The 22,553-nt window shown below is 41.7% G+C and overlaps 1 protein-coding gene across 3 annotated transcripts in view; it reads right to left on the bottom strand.

The window, feature by feature from the left end:
• Nucleotides 1-7,309: 7,309 nt before the first annotated feature.
• C1H6orf118 (chromosome 1 C6orf118 homolog) overlaps nucleotides 7,310-22,553 on the bottom strand; it is a 34,668-nt gene continuing 19,424 nt past the window's right edge. For all 3 annotated transcript variants that reach the window (XM_042443854.1, XM_042443866.1, XM_042443862.1), the window contains 3 exons: nucleotides 20,264-20,317; nucleotides 17,769-17,830; nucleotides 7,310-8,531 (listed from right to left, as the gene is read on the bottom strand). In XM_042443854.1, coding sequence (XP_042299788.1) covers nucleotides 8,429-8,531; nucleotides 17,769-17,830; nucleotides 20,264-20,317 — 219 coding nt within the window. In that variant the 3' untranslated portion in view covers nucleotides 7,310-8,428. The remainder of the gene's footprint in view (nucleotides 8,532-17,768; nucleotides 17,831-20,263; nucleotides 20,318-22,553) is intronic.

The following is a 22,553-nucleotide window of genomic DNA, read 5'->3' as shown; positions in this document are numbered from 1 at the left end:
AGTGGAGTCACATGATCCCTGTAATCTTGATCCCTGGTTTAAAATTTTCTGTTTTTTGGGTTTTTTTTAAAAAAGATAATGTCCAGTAACACATCTGCTTTGTTAACAGGTAAACCTGTGCTTCCACATGCAGGGAACATTTATATATTATACATGCAATCCATGCCCTAAATTGATAGAATCAGTCTGATAAGGACTTACCAAATTATTTTTCCGCTTAGAAAAAATTGTACTGTTTTAGCACTTTTCTCCAATCAACACTCAAGGAATAGCCAAAATCTACAAGAATCAATATATCATTATGCCAGCTTAAATTTCATATAAAGTACAATTTGCCTTCATTTTCTCTCTAAATGGTATAACAGCTCTTTAGTTTCTTGTTTCCTCCGACATGGCTTAAATTGCACTGCCACCTAGTGGATGTTTGGGGGAAAACAGACCTGCTCTTACAATTGAGCATAGCAAGAGCTGTTGTAAGATACACATAGGATGAAATTGATTTGGAATGCATTTGTTATACATGGCACATCACAAAATTCAGCACAGGTGTATCAAAACTGACAGAGATGCCATTAAAAACAAGAGCCTCTCAGTCTTTTATTAAAGCACAGGAACATTGCCTTAGTTTTAGTCCCATCTGATGTAAGTGTTATTGGTTCCAACATCTACTACTTTATGAGCTGTCTATCAAGCTCCTGTGACCTATTGGCTAACATCGCAATCCAGTACAGATATAAAGCCCATTGACTTGAGAGGGCTTCTTCCCTGGTAAAAAGTTCATCTTAAGTCACATGCTGACCTTTATTTCTAAAATATGTGATCCCAATAATTTGGTCTGCCTAAAACCCACCTTTTCTGGACTGGTTGGTTTTCCTGCTAATCACAGGTATGGGACCATTAGTTCAGATTATCAGGGCCAGGATAAATCAGGGCCAGCCCAAAATATTTTGCTACCTGGGACCAGCGGGGTACCACAGGGCTGTGTCCTAGGCCCAGTGCTATTCAACATCTTTATCAATGACTTGGATGAAAGAATTGGGGGCATACTTATCAAATTTGCAGATGACACTAAACTAGAAGGAGTGGCTAATACCCCAGAAAACAGGATCAAAATTCAAAATGACCTTAATAGATTGGAAAGCTGGGCCACAGCTAACAAAATGAATTTCAACACAGAAAAATGTAAGGTACTGCACTTAGGGTGGAAAAATGAAATGCAGAGATATAGGATGGGTGACACCTAGCTGAACGAGACTACATGTGAAATGGATCTGGGAGTCCAAGTAGACCACAAATTGAACATGAGTCAATAGTGTGATGCGGCAGCTAACAAGTCCAATGCAATTTTAGGCTACATCAATAGAGGTATATTGTCTAGATCAAGAGAAGTAATGGTGCCACTCTATTCTGCTGTGGTCAGGCCCCACCTGGAATATTGTGTCCAGTTCTGGGCACCACAATTTAAAAAGAATATTGAGAAACTGGAGCATGTGCAGAGGAGGGCGACTAAAATGGTGAAGGGTCTGGAAAGCATGCCCTATGAGGAATGACTTAGGGAGCTGGTGATGTTTAGCCTGGAGAAAAAAAAGGTTAAGGGGTGATATGATAGCCCAGTTTAAACACTTGAATGGTGTCACATTGAGGAGGGAGCTAGCTTGTTTTCTGCTGCTGCAGAGACTAGAACCTGGAGTAATGGATGCAAGCTACAGGAAAAGAGATTCTACCTCAACATTAGGAAGAACTTCCTGACAGTAAGGGCTGTTCGACAGTGGAACAACTCCATTGGAGTGTAGTGGAGTCTCCTTCCTTGGAGGTCTTTAAACAGAGGGTGGATAGCCATCTGCTTTGATTGAGATTCCTGCATGGTAGAATGGAGTTGGACTGGATGGCCCTTGTGGACTCTTCCAACTCTATGATTCTATGATTCTGTGATTCTAAGCAGAGCAGCCAATAACATCCAAGGCCAACAAAAAATAGTCAAAACAGAACAGCAGCATAAACAATAACTAGACCCAACTTGTCACCTTGAATCCCAGCTTTTTGAGGAAGGTGGGGTATAAATGAAGGAACATAATAATACATGGCTATCAGTTTATTTCCAGGCACAATTCAAAGTACTGGTCAAGACCTATAAAGCTCTATAGCTGCCTTGGATCCCATTATGAGAGAAAGGTGGAATATGAGTGTGATAAATAAATAAATCCAAATTATATGAGATACTATTATATGAGCCTGCTCATGTTTTAAGATTCTCAGGGGAGGGCTTTCTCTGAGTCCCACCACCTTCACAGACATGTTTGGTAAGGAGACAGGAGAGAACCTTCTTGGTGAATGCTGCCAGGCTATGGAACTGTCTGGCATTGGAGGCTAGACTGGGTGTTCCCCTGCTTGCCTTCCACTGGCAGGTAAAGACCTTTTTATTTGAAGAAGCATTCTGTAACTAAGGGCCTGAACTGTCAGGTCAAAATAAAGCTGCTTCGGGTCACTTTGGAGGTATGCTGTTTAAATGGTGCATGCACCTAAGAGGCTGGAAGCCACTCCAAGGCCACGCTCCAGTCCTAAGGACTGGAGCACTGCTTTGGGGCAGCTTCTAGCCTCTTAAGATGTGTGTATCATTTAAAAGCATACCTCCAAAGTGACCTGAAGCAGTTATATTTTGGCCTGTCTGTTCAGGCCCTAAGGTCCCAAATGTACTGTAGAAATAACACAGTTTAAGACCACTTTAACTGCCCTGGCTCAATGCTAGGGAATCCTGGGAACTGTAGTTTTGTGACTTTTCAGCCTGATCCAGGCACAGGATGGGATTGGGCTGGGACAGGGGAAAACATGTTTTATCGCACACAAAATTGCCACCTGACCATCACCCATTCCTCAGCAGTGCTCTGCCAGCCAATTCTGGTGGTACGGAAGACTTCTGTGGTAGTAAAATTGCTGGGAGAAGTGTGGCTACGGGGCGGGTAATGGTGGGGTAGCAGCACAGCAGCAATTTTGTAGCTAGTGGAGAGCAGGGGATATTAATTAACAATAAACTCCCAGATGTTCTACAACTCCAGTGTCAGGGCTGTGTAATGCTAAAACCTAAAAAAAAACCCTAAAAAAACAAGACATTCTTGTGTGTATTTTGAATAATTAAGAGTCTCTGCCATTTTTACCAGTTGTCCAGTCACTGTCATTTTTATTCCTACCACTCAGTTCTATGTCTTATTATATGTTCAAGCATTGTTTATCTATATGTATATTGCATTTATGCCCTTTGTTTTCCATTTCGATTGACAACGTGTGCCTGGTTTCCTCCTCCCTCCCATTTTATTCTTACGACAGCCCTGTGAGCTAGATTAGTTAAAGAGATATTGAAGAGTCCAAGTTTGTTCAAAGAGCTTCATTCTCTGTGTGGACATTTGAGCCACATCTTTCAAATACTAGGTCATTATACAAACCACTACACAGCACTGACTTTGTGCCATTCACCTTCCCTGCCTTGCCATTTGCTTTTTCTAATTCTACCCCCACCTTCCTCAAATCTACAAAAACGTATACAATTACAATAGGTCAAAATGTAAGTATCATAATTTGATTTGCAAAATTTATTACAGATATGGAGTCATTTAGTTCACAGGATATAGGGAGAGGAATCATAATGATTTCTTTGATCAGCCCAGCCATGTATTTTCTGACCATATAGCACAGGCATGCTAATATATTCTTATGGACTTGACTCAGCTGAAGCCAAGCATCTTTAAATCCCACTGATCTCAAATGCAAAGTAAATAATGTTCTGAAATCTCTCTCCCATTGAAATCAATAGAACTTTGAAGTTATATTCATGATCTGGATAATGCTTTCAGTCATTGGTATTCCTTGCTAATTTGTTTGGTGGCCATTCCTTTTCTCAAGCAGATTGTTGGTGTCTTTTTAAGATAGGAGATATGTGGACATTTTTCTTGGGTCTTAACTTTTGCAGTTTGAAGTAAGTGATCGTCTCCCAGGCCAAAAGAGGAGAAGCTAATTATGAGATTCAGGAAATGGTGTAGTGGAGGGGACAATCAAATGCAGGACAGCTCTGGGACATTTTTCAGAGGTATCCTGTGTTATAAATTGTAGATCCAAAATAATTGCTCTGTAGAGTGAGTGAAATAATATTGAGGCTTTAAAACTTTATTGTTGTTTCTGATAATCTAGGACAGAAGAAAGCATATAAGATGATGACGATGATACAGGTAGTGGAAATTTCAGTAGGATTCTTGCTTCGCTCTAGCACGTTAGTAGATAAAATGCAGTCCTGAAACCATATGGGGACTATATAAGGGACTGCAGGTGTCAATCCCTCCAGACTCCACTTTTTGACCAATAAATAAATAAATTAATGAGAATTTTCTATCCTGGAAACTCAGAGACGCAAAAAATTGCATATAAACAGGTTGAAAGACCCTCTCCTCCCATTCCCACCCCCCCCCCCCCCCCCACAATACTGTTTAATATTTTTAAAGATCGAAACCCAAAGCAGATTTCCTGTGAATACCTTGACTACACACTTCCAAAAAGTCCAGATTGTGTGTGTGTGTGTGTGTATCAACAATAGGATTCCTTACCTCCCTCTCTGTCTCTCTCTTACATTTTATTCTTAGCCCTGCTCCAAACTTGACAGCATAGCTAAAATATGTTGATTTTCAGCATTTTGAAGATTTCAGTTTAGCATCATCACCACTACACCACCTTCTCCCACTGGTGATTAGTAGTAGTAGTAGTAATAGTTGTAGTAGAAGTAGTAGTAATTATTATTATTTTTACAGTGGGTCCTTGGTATCCACGGGGATCTGTTCTGGACCTCTCTCCTCAGATACCAAAATCCACGGATGCTAAAGTCCCATTGTACTTAATGGCAGTGCAGCCATGCAGCCACCCCACCATTAAGGATGGGACTGGAGTCCCCCTCTCTCTGCCCCCATCCCTCCCTCCCTCCCTCCTTACCTCCTTCTTTCCTTCCTTTCTGTCACAGCTTGACTTTGGGGGCAGAATCAAGCCCCAGAGCCCAGTTGGCCAGAGGGAGCCAGCACCAGGGCCAGATCTTGAGTTTCGGAGCCCAGAGGCTCTGTCCCAGGTGCCAGACCTGGAGACAGGGGCTCCAAGACTCAAGCTCCAACCTTGTCCCTGGCCCAAAGTCAAGCTGGGGCAGAGAGGAAGGAAGGAAGGAAGGAAGGATAGTGGGAAGAGAATGAGGGAGGGAGGAGGGGCTGAGGGACTTTTGTCCCCAATGGCAGCACAGCTGTATGCACACCACCACTGGGGACAATAAGGATCTGCAGATACTCAAATGTACAGGTGGCAAGTCAGCAGACAAGGACTCCCCACTGTACTTGGGGGATTTTTTACAATCAAAAATGTAAATGATGGTGGTCAATGAGGGGCACTCCAGTTAGTGAGTTCAGCTTATTAAATGTCAAGTAAAGAAAATTGTATATGACTTGCAGGATGCTGGTCTTCATTTTTGCTTGGAAAATGTTTTTTTGTTGTTGTTGTTGTTTTTGTTGTTGTTGTTATTGTATTACACTCCTTATGTGTTAAAAGCAGAGGTTGCAGAAAAAATTAGTGGGAGGTTGTGTTTTTCTGCTCAGAGGAGAGCTTGATAAACTTTCTATGTTAGATTACAATTCCAATGTGTATTAAAAACAGAGATAGGAAAGGTTTTTTCCCCCTCTGTTCAGTGTAGAGCTTGAAAAACCTAATTTCCAACCAGAGAAATTAGTTTTCATTTGTTAGACTTTGTATTTTTATTTTGAATAATGTGTTGCAAACAACTTGCGTCGATACTTATTGTATCATGGTTAATGTTACCACCTGGGCCTGTTCCTCTCACATCACAAAGTGGTCATCCTTACATCTCAGATTTGGACCCTGAAATCTCAAGGTCTGGGCACTTCTGAAATGATCAGTCCTATTAAGTGGTATCCCTTGCAGCAACTGTGTGAAGCCAACCACTGATAGCCACTCAGGAGAAAACAACATAGAGGTATCCCTTTCCCATCCAAACATGTGATCAGATGACAAAATCAGTCAAAATTAAGAGAGTTAAAGGGTTCTGAAAAATAACTGGAGGGTGTTAGAGAGGATGTCACTGCAAGAGGAAATCATCAACCATTCACTGAGGAATAGATAAACCATCTTCTGCTTGTGAAGGAGGCTCTTGTATCTAACCCGGAAAGTAAGGGGTTGTGCTGCCAGATCAGGGCCACGGCAATGTAAGCTGCAGCCCTGATCTGGCCTTTGCAGAGCACAAAAAGGAGCCACAAAAAGCAGATCCTTTTTGCACCCTGGGGTGCCACAATTTTATGGTGCTCCTTCGGTGCTGTGTAGTGTGAATGCAGTACCAGAGGAACACCATGATGCCATGCGCTGTGTGGAGCAGCGTGCGGCATCACAGCACCCTGGGGCAGAGTAGGGGTGTGCATCATGTGGACACCACACCTTGACTCCTCCCCCAGGCTGGCCTTAATGGCTGGTCAGCACAGGACCAATGTGTTCTTTTACTTCAAAAGGAGAGATGTAATGAAAGTATGAACCAATGCTGTATTATTGTGTGTATGGAAAGAAACAGTTCTGGGGAACACCAGCACCACACTGAAACCTAAGATAGCTGCTCTTCAAAAATAAGCTATAACACTTGCTTGTCCTATGCAAATGTTACACTCTCCTTCCATCAACTGAGTGACTGATACATACTCCTCCTTCTCTCTATGCACAAAAACCTTTGCTGTAGTATTTTTGTTCCTTGTACCTTCTGTCCTTAGAGCACAGACTATGGGGTGAAACAGATGGCCCCTTTGTGGCATCTTCCCAATGGCTTGGGGGACATGTTGTTTAGATGATGCATGCACCCAAGCCAGCAGGAAGCCGCCATGATGCTGCCCACCTGACCACACAGAGGGCAGCTTTGCAGTGCTCCAGTGGCATAGCATTTAGATGCCACATACTGCAGAAGCACCGCAAAGTCATGGCGGCAACAGAAAAGCTGACATTTGCCGGCTCAAAAATTAGCGGCTTTCTGCCACTTATTTTTCCACCGGCAAACAGCCAGGTTGCTGGTGTGGCATGCAGTTGTCCGGTGATCAAAAGGGTGGCAACAAGCTGCCCCTTTAGGGCTGTCTGTTTTGACCCTATGTTCTTTGTGCTAAATCTCCAAAATTAGAGGTGAAATAACTAAAGCATAGCTCCCTTAGTGCATTAGAGTTATAGTCCAAATATATGATAACAGATATAATTGCTAAATGTCTCAAATATAGAAAAGTACAACTTTATAATTTAATTCTCCACATATGAGATATCGGTGAATAATCAAAATAATAGAACACATCAAAAGGGGAGACCTATAAATACAAACAAACCAAATTCCAACAAATGTAGGGGACCTATTTATGAACCCCTTTAGCATTAATGTCATCATATTCCAAATAATTAGTTGTGCATCAAGGGTCAGCTACAATTTCTTTGCTGTCTTTCTCCAAAAGTAGCTATGGAATCACTCAGTTTTATGACTTTATAATACAATCCATAGGTCAATGAAGTTAGGCCCCTAGGGAATCATTGAGTTATCCTAGCCATCATTCTGAAGCTAGTCATCTAAGAAACTGAAATATCATAAAGACCAATAAACTGGTTGTCTGCACTTGTTGGATTTCTAAAACAAAAAGTAGTCTCAAATTTATCACAAAAAACCTAACTGTGTGTGGGTTCTTGGATATAAAACTTCCCACAGACTAATCAATAGGTATTGCTGTTGTTGGATCTAACAAAGACCAGCACATACAAATCTAATTCTATAGAAAACTGGGAATCAATATTGGAAGAAGATCAGCCAGTGTGACATCTTAATTACGCAGTCAACATGTAAGTCAATAAATTTTATGTGTGACATTTAATAACATTCCAGGGAATAAAGCCAAACCCTGTTTTTATAAAAAGAAAGCATCCCTTGTGATCAATTTTTTCTTACTGCTATAGTCAAAGCTTTCAAAGAATTCATATAGATTTAATCATCTCTGAAGTAGAAAATGATTCACATACTGTATCTACAGTTTGCTAATACTTTTACTTCTCAAAGAGAAATAATTAAACTTTTCAGTTATTTATGGCAACACAGAACCCAAGTTCACACACAAAAAAACACCCTTCAAATATAATAGCAATTATTCTGTCAAAAGCACAACTAGTAGTATCACTATAGCCACTGTAATATATATATATATATATAGAGAGAGAGAGAGTGAGTGAGTGAGTTATGTTGAAAAATGATACATAGTTGTATGTATATGTATGTATGTAGGGAGGGAGGGAAAATCATTCAACTCTCCCCAAAAAGTATTCAGTGCAGAAATTCTAAGCTGTTTCATCATTCGTTTTTCTTACTAGCATTTCCTTCATAGAAATGCAAATATTAAAAGTTTACTAAAGAAGACTCAGAATATGACTCATCTAGTTCAAAAGAGTCATCTTTGCCAGCAGGTGTCAAGAATTCCTTCACCAAGCTCCACAGATATCTAAAGGTAAAGAGAGAGAGAGAGAGCAGTATTAGTGAAACAAGTGCTTATAGCCGCAATCTACTGATGTAAATATTTGGCTTTAGACAGAAACCTCCATAAACTTTTCTGCAGGAAGTCCTCCAGAAGTCCTGGAAGATGGCATCATCATTGTGAATGTAGCTATAGTGACATAGCCAGATGTTTCTCTGATTCTCTCTTTCCACTAGCCACTAAATGCCTGTGAAAGATGGGCAGAGGAGCAAGTTGTGTATTGTGGGCACAGATTGGGAAGAAGTGATGTACTTCTTCCTGGGCAGAACTTTCTGCTATGTTTCCCAATGAAAAATCTCATCCAAGGTGTTCCATGCAACTGTTGGGTCATTTTGACTGAAATCAAGCATTTACCCAAGCTAGGAATTGTATAATATTGATTTAACTGTCTCTTTTTATTCTAAATTTGTCAAATGGAGAAACTGGCGTATCTAGATTAATGCCGATTAGTTGCATGTTGTCATCAGCAGCTTATTTTTCAGCAGGCACTTTTCTGTAGTGTCCCTACATTTGGTCCTCTGTGCCGCTAGACAGGAGTTTACATGAGATCCATCTGTAACGAGCAAGCAAAATGAAGCTCAATCCAGACAATACAGAGGTGTTCCTGGTCAGTTGAAATACAGATCAGGAAATAGAGAAATAGCCTGTGCTGGATGGAGTTTCACTACCTCTGAAGATGCAAGACTGTGGGGCTGTACAGACTGCCCCTAAAGGGCAGCCTGCCACCGCCTCTATCTGCGCTGGATCAGGCCATGGCAATAGCATGCTGCGGCCCTAGTCTCTCCTTTACAAGGCACAATAAGGAACTGCAAAAAGTGGCTCCTTTTTGTGTCCCAGAAAGGGTGCCATAGCCGCCACCATGTGGCTTTTGTGCTCCTTTGGCACTGTATCATGTAGATGCAGAGCCAGAGAAGTGCTGTGGCAAGAGGCATCACACCGACCTGGGGCAGAGTCGGGGCATGCATCATGTGGACACCACACCCCAACTCTGCCTTAATGGTCAGTCTGTCGAGCCCCTGTATCTCCTTATATAAGCCTGCCTGGACCCTGAGATCTGCAATAGAATCCCTTCTCTCAGTCCCACCACCTTCACAGGTGCAGTTGATGCTTTTGATTATATTGCAACCATTTTATTTGTAAGATGCCCTGAGTCCCAATCTTGGAGAAAAGATAGGATGATTAAGAGGAGGATGAGAATAATGGTGTGTTCTGTTGAAAACAAAGTAGCCTGACTATGCCATAGTCATATTTATCTGTGTATCTGGAAGAATTTTTTCTTCTCCTCTCCACTGATTTGCCCCAAAAGTGATATGCTCACAGAAGCCTACTTACGCACATAGACTTTCAGAAGATTGTGGAGCTTTACTCTGTAGGTTAAATCCAGTTGTTAGTCCTAATTAGAGTAAATTCACTAAGGCCTTGTACAGATTGGCAAAAAGTACTGGCCTGTAAGCAGGGTGAGGGCTGAGTGTCCAAGCCCTACCACTGCCAGCAGGATGCCACAATGATGCACCACTGGCACAGTGCCCAAATGGCACAGCACCAAAGGGGTGTAATCATGCTGCGTGGCGGTGGCTATGCCACCCCTTCAACTGGTTATGCCAGTTTTTCTGGCTCTTTTTTGTGCTCTATGGAGGCTCACACGCGATTGCCGCAGCATCGATCCGGCCAACAAAGGGACGACTGCCCCTAAAGTCAGTAGGACTTTCTGAGTCAACACTTACATAAATCTCATTGATGAAATGCGAATACACTAGTTGGAACTAAAAAAAAATCCTTCTACAACAGGTCCTTGTTATCCGCTGAGTTTTGGTTCCACGATTCCCCGTGGATAACAAAATCCGTGGATGCTCACGTCCCATTAAATATAATAGCAGAGCAAAATGGTGTCCCTTATATAAAATGGAAAATTGAGGTTTGCTATTTGGAATTTATACTTTTTTGAAATATGTTCAAGCCATGGATGCTTGAATCCGTGGATAAAAAAATCTGTGGCTAAGGAGGGCTGACTGTATTTTTATAATTGTGTTTTCTTATAACATTGCATTATTATTATTATACTTGTATTTTGTACATTGCTTTGGGTGGATATAGTCCAGAAAAGTGTCTTATAAACATTGCAACAAAATAACTTTTAAATAAGTAAAATATAATGAGGAATTTAGGAAGACATTTGAATCTAAGGGGTAATTTGTGTGTTGGTAAATATTGACTCATGTAGACATATGCTACATATTTTGCCTTCAGGTCAGTAGACAACATCACAGCACCTGAGAAGTTGCTACTTTAGGGACTGAATTATTAATCTGTGCCTCGCCGATAATTAATGCCATTTAAATGAGCTCATGAGCACCAAGGGCAAAAAGATGATACAGTTCTGACTTCTCACAATTAGACACCCTCCTTCAATTATATGCCTCCAAGACAGACTTTGATTCTCCTGCTTCTCACAGTCTTTCAAACTCCCTAATCTATAATGGAAAAGAGGTACAGCAGCTCCCAAACTGAGAATCGTAATAAAGGGAGGGCAAGATTTGGGAGCACCCTCATTTATAAACTGTCTGATTATGCAAATATCCCCAAGGCACTGCACAGTTTTCAAAGAATTTAAATGCACAATTTAATAGGAGCAAAACTGAAAATAGTCTTAAAAGTTTAGCACATTAAAAAATATTTAGTGAGGGCATTTCTTTAACTGTCTCAGGGCTAATTACTTTTAATAATTAACAGCCTATAAATGAGACTAATTAACCTTGTATTTCAATATTATCTGCTGCTAATTACCTTAATATTTTATTTCTAATAACCTCTAGGATGGCTGTATTTAATGGTTTTAAAATAACACTGCTGAATTTTTACTTCTGATGTGATGATTTTCACTAGTTCCTGCCCTTTTAAGCTTCTTTTTTCTGATGTCATCAGGACTGGACAAATTTGGCATTGTGATGCTAAAGTCCCACTCCTGCTTCCCTTCTGCCTTCCAAAATCATGTCATTAGCTGAGCAATAACCTCTAGCAAGCAGATTAACAAAAGTTCCTGCTACCAATATTATCTTGATGATGACTGAGAGCTCTCGATGCTGGATCAAAAGCCCTCTCACTTGACCTGTGGCAAAGGGAGAACTACTGCTTGGGTGACTTGCCACTGTAGAGAAATGAAAGTTGTGTAGTCATTTAAAAAGTCACTATCAGTTACAAATGGTTACATGTACTGTTTGCGGGGAGGGGGGGCTAGAACTTCAAAAAAGTGTAGTCAATTTTTCTCAGAGTGTGGATGTAACTTTGTCCAGCAGCCAAGGTATAGCTACATTATATTAAATCAGAGGTGGGCAGAATGCAGCCTACAAGCCGTATATGGCCCTTAGAGCTCATTTTTGGCCCCAGAAGCCCTCTACCATTTCCCCAGTGCCCTCCAACCCAACCAATTTTGTTTTTAAAAAACAGTGCAATCCATGTAGATAGCCCCCCCAAATGCACAGAAACATACAAAATAATTCCCCACCAACTCTCCAGAAATTCATACTACCTGCAAAGAGCTCATTTTTCCTTGGTAGTCCTACTCAAAATGTTGACAGGAAGTGGCGCAATGCTACTTTCTCTTAGCATTTTGAGAAAGACTTCAGAGGGAAAATGAGATCTTTAGAACTGCTATGGATATGTTGTGGCTGGGAGAAGAGGAATTGGTCCTTGGCCCCAATATGGTTGTCCATCCCTGCATTAAATGATTATATTAATAAAGACAACCCTCTGTCTACAGTGTCAATGTCACTTTTTAGTTGCAGAATGTGACCTTATTAAATAGTGGAAGAGGAATATCACATAGTTCAAATCATGCTGCCTTGTGCAGTAATGCCAAATTGTTGCTAAGATAACGAGGATGATAGGCATTGATCTGCACCTTTTAATCTCTCTAAATGATAGGCTTTGACCTGCACCTTGATATCAAAGTGCATCTTGACCTGAGTAGCTGTATGGCCCTAGCATGGGAACAGGCCCACTGAACAAGGGGAAGCCATGGATTTTGATATATAAACGAATTTCCTTTCCCAGCTCTGAAGATGGGTGAGATCATCCGAGGAGCTGCCTTAAGCTACTATCAGGCAGATGCCTTAAGGAAGTGTCTCTCTTTGTGATTGAGGGGGAGCCATCTGAATCAAAGGAATGGCATTTGCATAGCCATTTGGGTCCCTACTCTAGCAGAGACATTTGGTGAGATCAAAACATGGGACCTAAAATGTGAAATAGTGTGCACCCACGTTATATGTGGGCGTGCTTTACACGGTCTTGAGAGTACACGTTCAAGCCACAGGGCGTGCGCAGGGCGCAAGGGGCGGCACGTCCCATTCAAATAAATAGGCGCACACACCCATCGTGCCACACCCCCCCCCCGTGCTGCTGCACACGAGCCCCATTGTTTCCAATGGGTCTCAAGCATAGGCAGAATTCGCCTTAGACGGCGGGGTCCGGAACAGATCCCCCGCGTAAGGCAAGGGCGTACTGTACACTTCAAACAGTTTCCTTAGAAGACTGATTTCCCTTTGTCTAGAGACCCTGTTAAACCTTTAAAAGGTCTCCTAAATTTAGGGATGTGCTACCTGCCTCTCTCAGGTCAGTCACTGGCTGCTTTCAGGTCATTTGCCTCTCTCAGGTCATTTGCAGCCAGAACCTATGGCAGTTTGAGATTCTATCACTTGAAGTCAGAGTCGCTCTGACCTGGTCTGCCAAGCCTTAATCATTAAGCAGACTTACAGATCCTCACACAAATTGGACTTCCCAAGATCAAACCTCTACATCAGATGAGTATTACCTTAGTGAAGCCTATTATCTATCCCACATCTAACACGTTATTTCCTGAGCCTTGTATGAATGCATGTGCTTATGTGCCTCTGTGTGTTTGAATCCCCGTTTCCAATGAAAGAGACATTGATTGTACTTAGAGCCTCTGCCTCATTTCTGAATTTCTAGTTCCTGGTATACAGACCAAAGGGGCGATCTCTTGAGGTGTAGTAACAGGCCTCCTCTTGTAACCTTGAGCTAATTAAATTCCCCATTGATAATTTGGTCACTGTTCAGTTACATTGTGTGTGTTCACTGTTACAAGGAAGAGAGGAAAATAATGTATTTTCTAGCACAGACTAATGGTAGTTTGTAGCATTCAGAATTACAGTTGGCCCTCCATATTTGTGGCTTTGACTTTTGCAGCTTTGATTTACGGTTTTGATTAATATTTTGTCTCTAAGAATCTCTAGACCTTCCAGCACAACTGTGCCAGAAATTGACCATAGAGTTGTACAGGACAACCTAGAAGTTCCTAGAGAAAACAATTCTATAGGAATTTGTAGGTCCTCCAACATGATTCTACGATCAACTTCTGGCAGGTGTTGACCATAGAATTGCACTGTATGAATGAAGATTCCTAGAGAGATTTTCTCTCAGGAAAAAAGAATAGTTTTGTGTGTGTGTGTGTGTGTGTGTGTGTGTGCACTTTTACTACATTCACGGGGACTTCACTCCTAACCCCAGCAAATGTGGAGTGACCAGTATAATTAGTCTAGATACTTTTGAGAAATGCTTCAAAGTAACAAGTTGTAAGCAACATAGCTACTATTACTAAGGGGGAGTAAGAAGAACCACATTTTAAAGGTAATGCAGTAAGAGTGGAATTACTCTGTTGGTGAGTAATGGGATCTAGTTATTTTCAAAAGATATCTTTTAGAGGCATTTTGACATGTTGGATGGTCACTTCCTTGCTGTTCTTTCACTAGCAGACAAGAACTTTATTCCAGCCAGCTTTTGAGAAGTGATAATTTTTAAAGAGAGGGCTTTTAAGAGCATACTGTGACATTTTAATTGTACTTCTTTAAACTGCCTTTTGACACTTCTAATTGTATGTTTTCAACTGTTTTTTAAAAGTTTAATTCCATTTTAATGCACCTTTTTGAATGTCTTAAGGATATTGTACATGTTTTAATTTGTAAGCTGCCTTGAGTCTCAGTTTGGAGAAATGTCCTGTCTTGCATCCCCAAGAGCTATGCTTGTTAACATGATGGAACAAAGAGAAGGACCTGCCCAGAAGATCTCAAAACATGGATAGGCTCATATGTGAAGATATGATTCAGAAATATCACTGTCTAAGGAGATTATCACATTTAAAAAAACATGACTTATCCCTGACAGGACACAGTCACGTTTCGGATTATTACCTGGTTTTATAGCACTCAAAATCACCACCACTGCTGTGGGGCGACTACAACCAGGGTCGCAGCAGTGCTTAGCCAGCCACTTTTCCAAAATGGGAGCTTTCCATTTTTGCTGAGCATTGCTGGGACCCGGGTTGTAGTCCTGTTGAGGATAAGTTGCATTATTTAGAATGTGATAATCTCCTAAATCTGGAATATCAGCATGCAAAGGGATCTTGTAGCACCTTTGAAATTGTACAAAAGAAACAGTTGTAGCATAAGCTTTTGTAGGCTTGGTCTACTTCTTCAGTTGCAAGATGCATCTGAGGAAGTAGACCAAATCTATGAATGCTTATTCTGCAACTTTTTTTACACAGTAGTGTCAAAGATGCTATAAAACCCCTTAGCAGGTGAAGATATGGTCTTTCAGATAGTTTTGCTCTGAGCTGAATAAGACTTTATAGATGATAACCAGCCGTTTACATTGTAGCCTGGCAGCTGATGAATCTTTTGCAGCAAGGAAGTTCGATGATCCCCATAGCCAACCCCAGTTAACAATCCCAGGCCCCATTCCCACTGGGCTATAAAGCGATGAATCTTGCTGCAAGTCGGGCTTGGATTGAGTTCCCAAGCTGTATTCGAATCACATCCATCGTTCCCATTACAAAAGGGAGCAAACGGACTCGGTTTTTCTTGACCCATGTTCTCATTCCCATTGATATTTCTCCATTGTATTTGACGCAGACTTTTTTTGTTCCTGGTTCCCATTGCCTGTCTTGAACCTTTTTTTCTTTTTTTAAGCTGTCAATCAAGCGCTTAGGCAATTATACCTCACAGTGACATCAGTTGCTTTGATGCATTTTGATGCAGACTATTTTTGTTCCCTGTTCCTATTTGCATCTTTCTGTTTTTCGGGGGGGGGGGGGTAGTGGGCAATGGATCACTGAAGTGCCTGAGCACTTGGGCGGCTAGGCATCATTGTGAGTGGAAGAGGGGAAGGAGAAGAGGAGGAAAAAGAAGAAGAAGGGGGGGGAAGAAGAGGGGCCTGGCTTGGTGGCTAGAGAATTTGAGGAGTCAGACTGGCCATGCAAACCCACTAGAAGATTTTGGGAAAGTCACATTCTCTCAGCCTCTCAGGGGAAGGTACAGGCAACCTCCCCCTGAAGAAACTTGCTAGAGAAACTCTGCAGGGTCACCATAAGTCCAAAAGGAGTTGAAGGCACACACAAAAACAGAAGAGGAAGAGGAGGGAGGAGGGAGGAAAAAAGGAGGAGGAGGGGAAGAAGAGGAGAATGAGAAAGAAGAAGAGGAGGAGGAGAAAGAAGAAGGAGAATAGGAGAAAGAAAATAAAAAGAAGAGGAGGAAGAGGGGAGGAAGAAGAGGAGAAGGAAGAAGAAGATGAGGAAGAAGAAGAAGAGGAAAAGCAGGAGGAAGAGAAATAAGAAGGGCCCAGCCGGCCAGCAACAAATCCCAACTCCCAGGACTCAGGGCAGGGGAGCGCATGCACACCAGAGAAAGAGAGGCTGCATCCACACTCTTGGCACCTCTTTCACTCTTTTCTGGCTCTAGGCTATGGAATTCTGGGAGTTGGAGTATGGTGTCAGGATAACCCACGTTATCCACCACTGATTCAGGTTTTTGATAAGAGAAATCGACCAAATTAGGATCGGACGTGAATTCAAATGGGAACGATTTCCCTATAACTAGGATCGAATGCGAATTCAAATGTGAATGATGTCCCTATAATCCGATTCTTGATTCGCTTTATAACCCAGTGGAAATGGGGCATCAGTTAACAATCCAGCTATTGCTCTTTGGACCAGCTGAAGTTTCTGAGCACTTTTCAAAGGCAGCCCCATGTAGATGTGTTACACTCCAAGACAATGCCCAAGCTGTTAGCTGCATCTTAGGGAGGAATGCAATAGCATCTGCCATAGCCTGAATCCTTATTTCCTGATCTGCTTTTCAGTTGGCCAAAAGCACTTCTGGATTAAGTTTCAGTTTGTTTCCCTCACTCAATCCATTACTGATTATAAACACTGGTTTGCACAGAAACCATTTTCTTGGAGTTGAGTGAAAAAGAGAAATAGCATGGACTCCAAACCTCCAGACAACCTGTCCCAACAGTTTATCTATTTGTTAAACAGTGGGGAGTGGGGGTGGAGGTGGGATGAGGAACTCCACAGGCCAGCAGTGAAGGAATCAAACAGGGAATCTTTAAACACCAACTGCTTGGCCTCACCCCACCAACACAGAACCGAGACACTGTAAAACAATGCCTCCAAGTCCCATTACAGCAAAACAGCTCAGAAAGCTACTATGGTGAATGGTACAGAAAGCTGCCAAGAAATCCAGCAGAACCAACAGGGACATACTGCCCGGTCCAGTTCCTGGCAAAGACGATAGACCAAACTGATTAATGTGATTAAAACAAAATTTGCCTTGGCCACAAGTAAGTTAAGATCTAGGCACCAGAATCATGATGAAGTTCATAGAATCATAGAATCATAAGATACATAGTACCCAATCCAGGGGACTTTTAATTTAATCAGTATTAAAGATGATTTTATATTTTTGTATTTGTATATTTTTGTATCACTTGCTTGTTACCTGTATTCCATTTTAAATTTATTACTGTTATTGTAGTTTATTTGTTTGTATTTTACCTTAATTATACTGAATTGTGATGGCTAATATCTTTTAGTAGTAAACAAACTTGGATTAAAGTCTCTGTCCCACAACCAAGCCTGAAATCAGTGAGAAATTTTTAATCTCTTGTTTCTTTCCTCAGCTTCCTCTCCTGCTGAAACAGGTGGTTCTATACACATCTACATGAAGCAAATCTGATTGAAATATAAGAAACCTTCTCCCACATAAGTTCGGTGAAGGAAGTGAACTCTTGACATGTTCAGGATTGGTCTCAATTTTTGCTACATGGACTTCACAGTCAAGTCCTGCTGCTAGGTGCCAGGGCTAGGTTTGACTTGTGGTGAACCTGCCTAAGCATCATAGCATCGAGACTCACCGCTGGGACTCTGTGCTAAACTTCTGCCTCCTTAGTGAAGCTGTGATATTGTATTCTGCATCCTACAAAATACACAATGAGAAAGCTGTTAGGAATCTAATCCCTTTGCTGAAAAAGGAGAAGAGTTAATATTTTCAATAGCATTTTCCAAATATTTCAAAGAACCAATGTGGATGACTGTGGGCAAGTCACACTCTCTTACCCTTAGAAGAAGAGAATGGCAAACCTTCCAGAGTATCAAGAAAAACCTATGACAGGCTTACCATAAGTGAAAAATAACCCAGTTATCAAAGTTTTGCCCTTCTGATTTCCTTTACATCTACATCCAGAGGTGCCCCCAAAATATTTTGTTTGTTTAGTGTATATATTTTTGTTCACATATTCACATATATTCATATTTTAACATCATACAGTGGGCCCTCCCCTAAGCAGGGGATCCATTCTGGGTCACCCTGCATAAGGGGAAATCCACATATGCTCATGCCACATTTAAAACAATTGGGTGCATGCTTGCTACTCAGGGCAGCGTGCAAACCATGGGCATGTGCACCATTACTTTAACTGGCGCACGGCTTCTGCATAAGCTGGAAGCCACATATAGTGCACTTGCATATGGCGCAGGTGCACTGTATAAGAAAATTGTTTTTCTCCTCTTCCCTCAGACAGAGGCTCCAAGTGCCCTCTTTCACTTGCTTTCCCCCTCCAGGACAGAAAAGGTTTTGGAAGAAGAGGAGGAGGGAATCAAGGCATCCAGGTCTCACACCCCCTTGAGGAACCCATGCCCCCCAGTTTGAGAATCCAACTGGGGGTCTTGCCTCACAGTTTCAGAATCACTGAGGGGCTTGACAAACTGGTGAGAAAGGGCACACCTTGACTCTGGCCCCAGGCCGGCATGAGACTGCACACTGCTCCATATGGTGCATGGTATCATGGCACTCCTCTAATGCTGTACCAAAAGAGCACAGAAAAGCCACACGCTGTCATCTATCCCTTTCCGGGATGCAAAAAGGAGCCACTGTTTGTGGCTCTTTTTTGCGACATGGAAAGAAGAGATCAGGGCTGCAATGTGTGGTTGTCGCAGCCCCAATCTGGCATAGATAGAGGCGGTCACAGGCTTCCCTTTAGGGGCAGTCTGTACAGCCCCTAAATTAACCGGAAAGGGCATAACAACAACAACAATTTTCAAACATACCAAGTACTGTACCACATATCCATTAAAACAGCACTCTTTCACATTAAAAAAGATTGGACATATGCCATGAATCAGTGCATACCCCTATAGTGATTGATGATGGCGATGATTACATTAGAGAAGGAGAGCTGGGGGAATGAACGAGCAGTATCTAATAGTCTTGTAAAAGATGGAAGATGCCAGCTATAGATACAATGGATCACATTTTTAATTACATGATGCATTATGGAACACCAGACCAAACTGGGTAAAATTAAGAGTCATAGTAGCCTATAATCAGGTTCTCAGAAGCTGAAGATGGTCATGTAGTACAACCCCCCCCCAAAAAAAAAATATCGTCCAAACTAGGGTTAGAGAATTTTTTGGCACTTTTGATGCAGCTCCCAAAGTCTATTACTATTAGCCATGTTGGTTGGGCTTCTGGAAACTGAAGTCAAAAACTTCTCAAGTTCCAAAGTTTCCAAAACAATTTAGCCATGATGTGTCACTATAAAGTTGATGCCAAATACACACACATGTATATACACATCTGCCATTACCTAATTCTAGATTTTTTGTGGTGGCAAGCAACTTCCAGGGGAATTTAAAGGTTAATAAAATTATCACCTTGGCAGCCACTTTTGAAGCCAATGTTAATTCTTAGATCTTGTCTATTTCAGATAGATTCATCATCTGTTTCTCTTCCATGGCACACTAGCTTGTTTCAACTATATCAAGATCAGCAAAGCAGAAACATGCATAAAATGTTGGCTCAGATAGTTTTCTCCCCTCTCTCTCCAAGCCAAATTTTAATCTGATCTCAGCCCTGCTAGGGTCCAGGATTGGTGATAATTAGGTGCATTTTTGTCACTAACCATTTGGAAAAAAAATCTCCTTTTTACATTTTCATAAATGAGAGAATGACAGCCCATCTAGATTCTGTTATCACTGTGCAGTGACCGTGTGAGCCCAGGAGAAATGTTCCTGCTGCTTCAAATATGTTGCATTCTTGATGCTGAGAATCACAGGCATAGTATTCTGCATGTTTTCCAGCATCAAGAAGGCAACAGGAGAATGGTTAATCAAAGCACATCCAACAACAACCAAAAAAGGAACTCTCATATCTCATGTACTGGATATTTTAGATATCCTGGATCATGTTAACAGGGTGAATGTGAGCCACCTATATTGATGCATCATTCTGAGAAAATGGTTCCACAAAGGTTTCTGTTAGACCCATTTCAACTACTTACATGTTTTCTAATATTCAGCAATAATAATGATACCAAAATGGCTCTACTAACATCCTATTGAGTGAACTTACCCTTATTTGTTTCTTTAGAAATTTGTTAGATGCCTGGAGCTTTGATGCTTCACCCTGCCAAAAGCATTAGCACACGAGTTTTAAAAATGTCTTGCTTTATATACTACAATGTAGTATATTTAGTCTTTGATCAATAGAATAATAGTATTTCCAAAAACAGTAATAACAAAAACCATTCTATGTCTTCAGTATTGGTCCTTTATATATACAGATATTCATAGAGATATGTAGATTTGGGCCTGGAACAGGTGGGCCAAATGAAGTGACTTCCGGATGCTTCAGGGGTGTGGTGTTTACATGAAGCACACCCCCAAAGCAGCCTGAAGCCACTCCAATGCCATGCTCCAGTCCTTTGGACTGGAGCAAAAAGGAGCCAGGATAATCTGTCTGCTGTCAATGTAGGTTGGGTCCTACAGCAGCAGCCCACTTTGGGAATGGGCCATGTGGTTGCTGCGGTCACAGACTGTGGCTGGAGCGGCCTCAGGCCGCTCCTTCCCACCTATCTGCTCCAGCCCATAGGCATACTTATACATATGGGTACATTTATATGTACATTTGTTGTTGTTAACTGCTGTGGTGTTAACTTTGACTTACGGTGACCTTATGAATGAGAGACCTTCAAGTCACACTGTCATCAACAGCCCTCCTCAACACTTGCACACTCAGACTTCCTTGACTGCAACTATCCATCTGGAACATAATCTTCCTCTTTTCCTACTATGTTCTAACTTACCAAGAATTATGATCTTATCCAGTGAGTCATGGTTTCCATGTTATGGACAAAGTATGACAGCTTCAGTTTAGTCATCATAGGGCCCAAACAGACAGGCAAAAAAAAAAAAAAAGCTACTTCAGGTCACTTTGGAAATATGCTGTTTAAATGGTGCAGGTGTCCTAAGAGGCCAGAGGCCACGCCAAAGCCATGCTCCAGTTCTAAGAACTGGAGAGCAGCTTTGGCACAGCTTCTGGCCTCTTAAGATGCATGTGCCATTTAAACAGCATACTTCCAAAGTGACCCAAAGCGCTTTTTTTTTTTTTTTGGCCTGTCTGTTCGGGCCTATAGTTTCTAGCAAGAGTTCAGGATTGATTTTCTCTAGGACCCATTTATTTGTCTTTTTAACAGTAAAAGAACTCTTCTCCAGCATCACTTTTCAAATTTTTGTTCCTATCACCTTTCTTCACAATCCAGCTTTTACAACCACACTGAGAAATACATTGATATGGACAATCCTAACTGTAGTGATCAATGATGTATTTTTACACTTAAGGATCTTGTCTAGTTCCTTCATAGCTGCCCTTCCAATTCCTAATCTTCTGATATCTTTACTCCAGTCTCCATTCTGATTAATGACTATGGTGCTTTCTGCACCGGCATTTGGGACGTCCGGAGGACGTCCCATTTTAAAAAAGGGGCGTCTCTTATAGACGCCCCTGGGCCTAGTACGGACTCTGTCCGTACAAGATGGCGCCGGCCCTTCTACATGGCCGGCGCCATCTTTGCGTATTGGACGCTGAGCGTCCGTACGCGTCGCGTCGCTTGTGACGTAGCGAGTGCACCCCTGGCGCCTCGCTACGTCGCAAACGCGACGGAAAAAGAAGCTCCATTTTGGAGCTTCTTTTTCGGTCCGCGCGGGAGTCGGGCCGTGTGAAGGCTCCGGCTCCCCCGCGGACCTACTGGCGGCGGCGGCAGAGCGCCGCAAAGCGGAGGTATGTACCCCGCCTGAGTCACAGTACAGAAAATCTTGAACATTTTCAGTATCTTCACTGTCTGCTTTAAAATTATATAAATTATCTGAGGTCATTATTTTTATTTTCTTAATGTTCAACTGTAAACCTGTCTTCGCACTTTCTTCTTTGACTTTCATCAGTAATCATTCCATGTCTTTTCTATTTTCTGCTAGTAATATGGTATCATCTGCAATTGTTTCTTCCTACAATTTTCATGCCTTCCTCTTCCAAGTCTAATCCAAGTCTAATTAATATGATATATTCTGCATACAAATTACACAGATAGGGTGATAACATGCAGCTTTGCCTGACGTCCTTGCCAATAATGGAAACAATTCCGTTTCTCTGTATTCTGACCAAACAGTAGTCTTTTGTCCTGAGTACAGGTTACACATCAGGGCAATCAAATGTTCTGGTACACCTATTTCTTTAAGAATGATCCATAGATTATTGTGATCTAAACCAGTGGGTCCCAACTTTTGGACTGTTTTGGACTTGAGCTCTTCATAATTGCTTACTCTGGCACTTCTGGGATCTGAAATCCAAAACCAGTGGAGAACCA

This window comes from Sceloporus undulatus, chromosome 1, assembly GCF_019175285.1.
Source record: "Sceloporus undulatus isolate JIND9_A2432 ecotype Alabama chromosome 1, SceUnd_v1.1, whole genome shotgun sequence".
Taxonomy (NCBI): Eukaryota; Metazoa; Chordata; class Lepidosauria; order Squamata; family Phrynosomatidae; genus Sceloporus; species Sceloporus undulatus.
This window is presented reverse-complemented; position numbering and strand designations above follow the sequence as displayed.